At 38.4% G+C, this 5,501-nt stretch overlaps 1 protein-coding gene across 1 annotated transcript; it reads right to left on the bottom strand.

The window, feature by feature from the left end:
* Positions 1-277: 277 nt before the first annotated feature.
* On the bottom strand, positions 278-2,232 carry LOC122802232 (olfactory receptor 52E8-like). The gene is made up of 3 exons (XM_044071890.1): positions 1,542-2,232; positions 1,324-1,451; positions 278-355 (listed from the first exon to the last, which is right to left on the bottom strand). The coding sequence occupies exons 1-3, from the start codon at positions 2,230-2,232 to the stop codon at positions 278-280; spliced, it is 897 nt and encodes a 298-aa protein (XP_043927825.1).
* Positions 2,233-5,501: the final 3,269 nt, after the last annotated feature.

Below are 5,501 nucleotides of genomic sequence, written 5' to 3' on the forward strand. Positions count from 1 at the left end.
CTCAGTTGTTGATCATCATGACACCATAGACTCCTACCCACTTCTACACTGGGGTCTTCCACTGCAACACTAACTGGCAGTGGAAACATTTCAGAAACTATGGACTGGGGACTCCTGCTGGCATCCATTCCTCATCACCTCTTCTAACCTTACCCTTTCTCCTGCACCTTCTTACCTACTTGCTATTCATACTGCCATCTTATATAAAAAATCTTGAAAAAATATGGGGTCTATTCCACCAAAAAGACATAGTGCCCCTCATCACCAAACTCTTCCATCACAATGCCCTTGATGCATTCCTTTTGTGCCTCCATATTTGTTGAGTCTTCCCTTTTCCAATCTTTCTTATCACCCTCTTTCCATTTTATAAATCAAACAAAAGGGTGCCCACATAAGAATATCCCTATAAAGTACATTTTAACCACTCTATTTTATTTAAATGTGAATAATAAAAGCTGCACAGTCTGCCACTTGCCTTATATCTTTTAAGCATGGCTGCACAGTAAGTGAATACATAAAAAGTATCCGCATCCAACAGCTTTCATGTAATACCTCATAAGTACTCAACACTTAACATTGGGCACTTTATACTTTTGCCATAAATAGGCATGTTTTTTTTTTTTTTCAAAATACTTTTGCTTTAAATTGTCTGTGTGAATAAACTCTAACTAGCTTATTTGCATATATAAGTCGTGGCAGCCATAGTGGTTAACCACAAAAAAACTATGAAATCCCAGACTATAAATACCACCCTACATGACAATCTACCATTCCTTGTAGTTCCTGTCTTATTAATTTAATTAAACATAAATTTATTTTTCAGATTAAATTTAAAGAGTAAGGAATGCGCACATACACACACACACACACACACACACACACACACACACACACACACACACACACACACACACACACACATACACACAGACACAAACACACACACACACACACGCAAACACACACACACACACAATAAATAAACAACACTATCAAGCACAATGGGAAATTTGTATTGTGGAAGTTATCACACAAACAGAAATTACACAAAGTATTCTTTAGCTAAGGTTACCTAAGTATCTGCATAATTAGCACAAGTGCAGTCTGTGCTGTGTGTTATAAATTTACAGTAGCAGTATCTTAAAATTCAATTGCTTAAATTTACATTTTTAAGTGAAGAGTATAAGAACAAAATTCAGCATGTTAAAAGCATCTTATAAAATAAAGAAATAATGATGAGAAGAAATTGTTTCATAAGTAAGCAATTTTACTCAGTCTCCTGTTAACATAACATTAATAACTCCTTAATATTTTTAATATTACTCTTCTGATCTCTTTTGCTTTTATGCCATATATAATAGGGTTTAATGTGAATGGTACTGTAAAACTTAGAACTGAAAACAAGACATGGGCGTATTCTGGAAATTCCCTTCTGAAATCTCTAATAATTCCTGACAGAAGTCCACATAAATAAAATAATGAAATTACAAAAAAATGTGAACTACAAGTATTAAATGCTTTCTGGCGAGCTTCTCTTGAACTTAATTTTAATATAACTCTGAAAATCTTATAATAGGACAACCCAATCAAAGTTACATCAGGCACTCCTGCTAAGACTAAAAAAATATAGCCATAGATGTCACTAACGACTGTTTGGCCACATGCAGCTCTGATTATTGAAAGATAATCACAGTATACATTCTGGATGGTGCTTACTCCACAATATGGTAAACTCTTAGCAAGCACTGGAAAAGGTAATACCAAACAAAGACACTTAACTGAAACAAAACACATAATTTTTAATGCAAACTGGTTTTCCATTATTGTTTTGTATCTAAGAGGATTACACACTGCTACATAACGATCACAAGCCATTACTGCTAACATAGATGACTCCAGTGCAGTGAAAAAGGGAATAAAAAATAGTTGCACAATGCAGGCATTATTACTTAAATACTGTGAGCCGAACCATAACACATTTAGAAGCTTAGGCAAAATAGTAAGGGCAACAGCAAGATCTGTCGCTGATAACATGAAAACAAAGTAGTACATGGGCTCATGGAGGCTTTGTTCTGTAGCTATAATGAAAAGAAGTGCTATGTTACCAAAAAATGCTATTAGTAGCGTTATGGAAAAAGGACCAGCAAACCAGTGCTGTATGTTTTCAAGTCCAGGGAAACCAGTCAGTAGAAATCCCAAATTGTCTCCTGTGCTGTAATTGCTATCGAACATTGCAGGATAATATGAATGACTTTATAGTGATTTGACGTATTAGATCTGAAAAATGAGTAAATGCAATCTGTCAGTGTAACTTAATGAAGTGGTTAATCAGTATCCATTACCTGAATATCACTTTCTCCTGCATAGTATGAAATATTTGGCAACTATTTTGAGCTCTAATAGAATGCTTACATTTCTTATATAAACAGACATTGCAAATAATACTTGTGAAATATTGCTGAAACTTAACAAAAAAAAAAAATCAATGTGAACAATTTTAGCTGGTTGAGGCACAGTGTTCCTTCTGTTCAGTTCATGGCTGGGATGCTTTATGTGTTAATTCTATATGTTATCTCTCTGTAAGCATAGATTTAGTCTTCAGCATCAAATTTACTGCTACATCCTAAATAAATGTCATAGCTCAAAATGTATCTCACCACAAAAGTTACTTGTAGTTGTGTGAAATATTAGTCCGTACATGTGCTAAATCTTTGATTTAAATTGGTGTCCATTACATTAGTGAATTCTGTATGTTTCACCCATTAAGTACTGGGCTAGGGCTAGAGATAGGTCATGGTTCCCCTGTTATTCAGACATAGATAAAATGTGCATCAGAGAATACATATAAGAAGCTAACTATTTTCATCCATTATAATTAACTTTGAAAACACTTGCCATTCAGTATCAAGAGATAAGGTTGCAACAAGACTTAAAGAATTATGTACATTTGTAAAAACAAGTAAAGCACATTGAAAATCAGTTTAACAATCATAAAAGCATGTTCTGATTCATAAAATACAGTTATGCAGGTTTATGCAGGTTTGTAAGTATTAAGAATCTTTGAATAGTTTACTCAGCATGGCAATGATCACAGGAGATCACAATGTCATGTTGTCCAAAATTTTTAAACTAAGTCCAGGAGTCATTAACACAGTGGGGGGGGGGGGCATGCTTACTAAACTAGAGAGCAATTGCCTACTGAGTTCCCAGTAATCATTGAGTGGTAGCAATTTTTAGAATGTTTTTATTTCAGAAATGTAAAATTACCCCAGGGATTCAATAAGCCATTGTTTCCATGCAGGAATAGTGCAGCAGCTCCTGCACGGAATATGAACGCCGAGTGATCCAGTAAACAAATCTTGGGGTGTGCACGAGCCTACCAGCATTATTCCTGAACGGACACCACTGAATAATGCTAAATACCTCATTTGCTGCTGAAAAACATGCAAATGAGGTGAATTAGCAATTCAATAAACAGACAGGCATCTATACCAGAAAATTTTGAGGTGCAGAAATGTATTCGGTTACTAACTGAGTACATTTCGGCAAAAATCAAAATGGGTGCATGACTGCTCAAAGTAAAGCATGTATTATAACCATTAGTCATGCCAATGGCAAAAAATATGGCCATTGGCATGGAAAAGATTTGCAAAATTATAAAAATTTAAGTTTCTTTTGGCCATTTAAGCATAGCACAGAGGCCCGCAAATAGGATTGTGTCGGGAAAAAAAAAGGTGAAAAGCCAATTTTAAGTGAAATCTGCATTTTACCATTATAGTGTATGGCATGAAGAATCAAAATAATAACAGGCACAACTGGTTGCCAAGAAGGAAGACTTTGGTGTAGTGGTGTAACAAGGGACTAAGGCAGTGGGGTATGCAAATGAGCACATTTTACTGAATCACTAAATGGGAGACCATTTTCTGGTTGCATCTATCTGTGTAGGAGCTATAAGGCAGTGAAGTAAGCAGGAAAAGCAGCTGACATGAAAAGGGGGTGTTTAATGCTTGGTGTAAGCACATTGGAGCTCCATGGCTCCCATTTGAGCTTAGCTATGCACAGCTAAGCAAAGGGGAGTATGTCCGTAGCTTTATTGACTTATTCCATGAAATGAAGAGCGTGTTCGCATCCAGTAAGGGCCATTTCTGCTACAAAGTATTTACTTTAGCTAAACAGGTTTGTGTGACATGCATCTGGTTTAAAACAAAAAAAAAAATACAGGAAATAGCAGAATTGTTTACATTTGGGCACTGGGTTTGTGCGGTAGACCTTGAGGCTTAAAAGGGGCAGAAATGGGAAGGGAAAAAAAAGAAGGGAAATAGCTGAATAAAAGCAATCCAGTACCAATAATATAGCAGGCAGATGAACTGTATCATAGCCAGCCAATCATACAGACAGCATCTGTAATACAGCAGTATAAACTGTGCAAACACCTTTCAGTCTGTTTTTTCCCACATGCTCTGCTTCAGTGGTCTACACGCTTGGGGGAATTTTAACCGACAAAATGTTAGGGGGCTGCTGTCACTTTGATACATCAGTATGTGCTAGATGCTAAAGGCAGTAAGGACGATAATCCTGGCAACCTCCATAGACTGAGGATGAGAAGAAGAGTGTTTAGATCCAGGGTAACCTACCAGGGGCTACATCACCTAGAGATAGTAGAGCACTACAGGGTGGACAGGGACATACTGCAGAAACTCATTGAGCTGTGCTGGCCTCACCTCAGATCCAGAGCCAACAGAGGGGAATGCATCCTAGTGAATAGCAAGGTATGTGTAGCCTTAAGAATACTAACTACAGGTACTTCCCAAAGACCTACTGGGGACATCATGGGGGCCTTGCAAGCATCTTCATCCAGCGTACTCCACCAGTTCCTAGATGCCATGCTACCACATGAAAATGAGCACATTTACTTCCCCAGCACCAGTGAGGAGTGGACCAGCAATATGCGCCTCTTCCACCATGTAGCAGACTACCTGGAGGTTTTGGCTGCCATAGACTGCACACACATCCACATCAAAACACCACCCGGTGAACAGGGTAGGGTCTACATAAACCACAAGAGCTTTCACTCCATCAACTGCCAGGTCATGTGCAATGCCCATGGCATTATCATACATGTGTGTGCTGGCAGCCCTGGAAGCTGTCACGACTCCCACATACGGCATTCCTCACAGCTGTACCAGGGATTTGACAGGGGGGACATCCCTTATGGCCATCTTGTGGGGAATGCTGGCTATACACTGGAGCCATGGATTATGGCTCCCATCAGAATTGCACACACACACACACACACACACACACACACACACACACACACACACACACACACACACACACACACACACACACACACTCAAGAATGCCATAATGAGGCACACATGCACAAACCAGGATCATTATAGAGCATGTGTTTGTGATGCTCAAGTCATGGTTCCACTGCCTTGACATATCAGGTGGAGCCCTGCAGTACTCTCCAGCCACATGTGCACATATGTTCA

The sequence above is a fragment of the Protopterus annectens genome, chromosome 5.part0, assembly GCF_019279795.1.
Source record: "Protopterus annectens isolate FY-2018-M chromosome 5.part0, PAN1.0, whole genome shotgun sequence".
NCBI classification, from domain to species: domain Eukaryota; kingdom Metazoa; phylum Chordata; order Ceratodontiformes; family Protopteridae; genus Protopterus; species Protopterus annectens.

Bases quoted from the DNA above. Each gene is read 5' to 3' on its own strand.
- LOC122802232 (XM_044071890.1), bottom strand. From the start codon at position 2,232: ATGTTCGATAGCAATTACAGCACAGGAGACAATTTGGGATTTCTACTG. The intron at 1,452-1,541 runs GTTCAAGAGAAG...GACTTCTGTCAG, and splicing joins CAGAGTTATATTAAAATTAA to GAATTATTAGAGATTTCAGA. The intron at 356-1,323 runs GTAATATTAAAA...TAAAATGGAAAG, and splicing joins AAGCAAAAGAGATCAGAAGA to AGGGTGATAAGAAAGATTGG.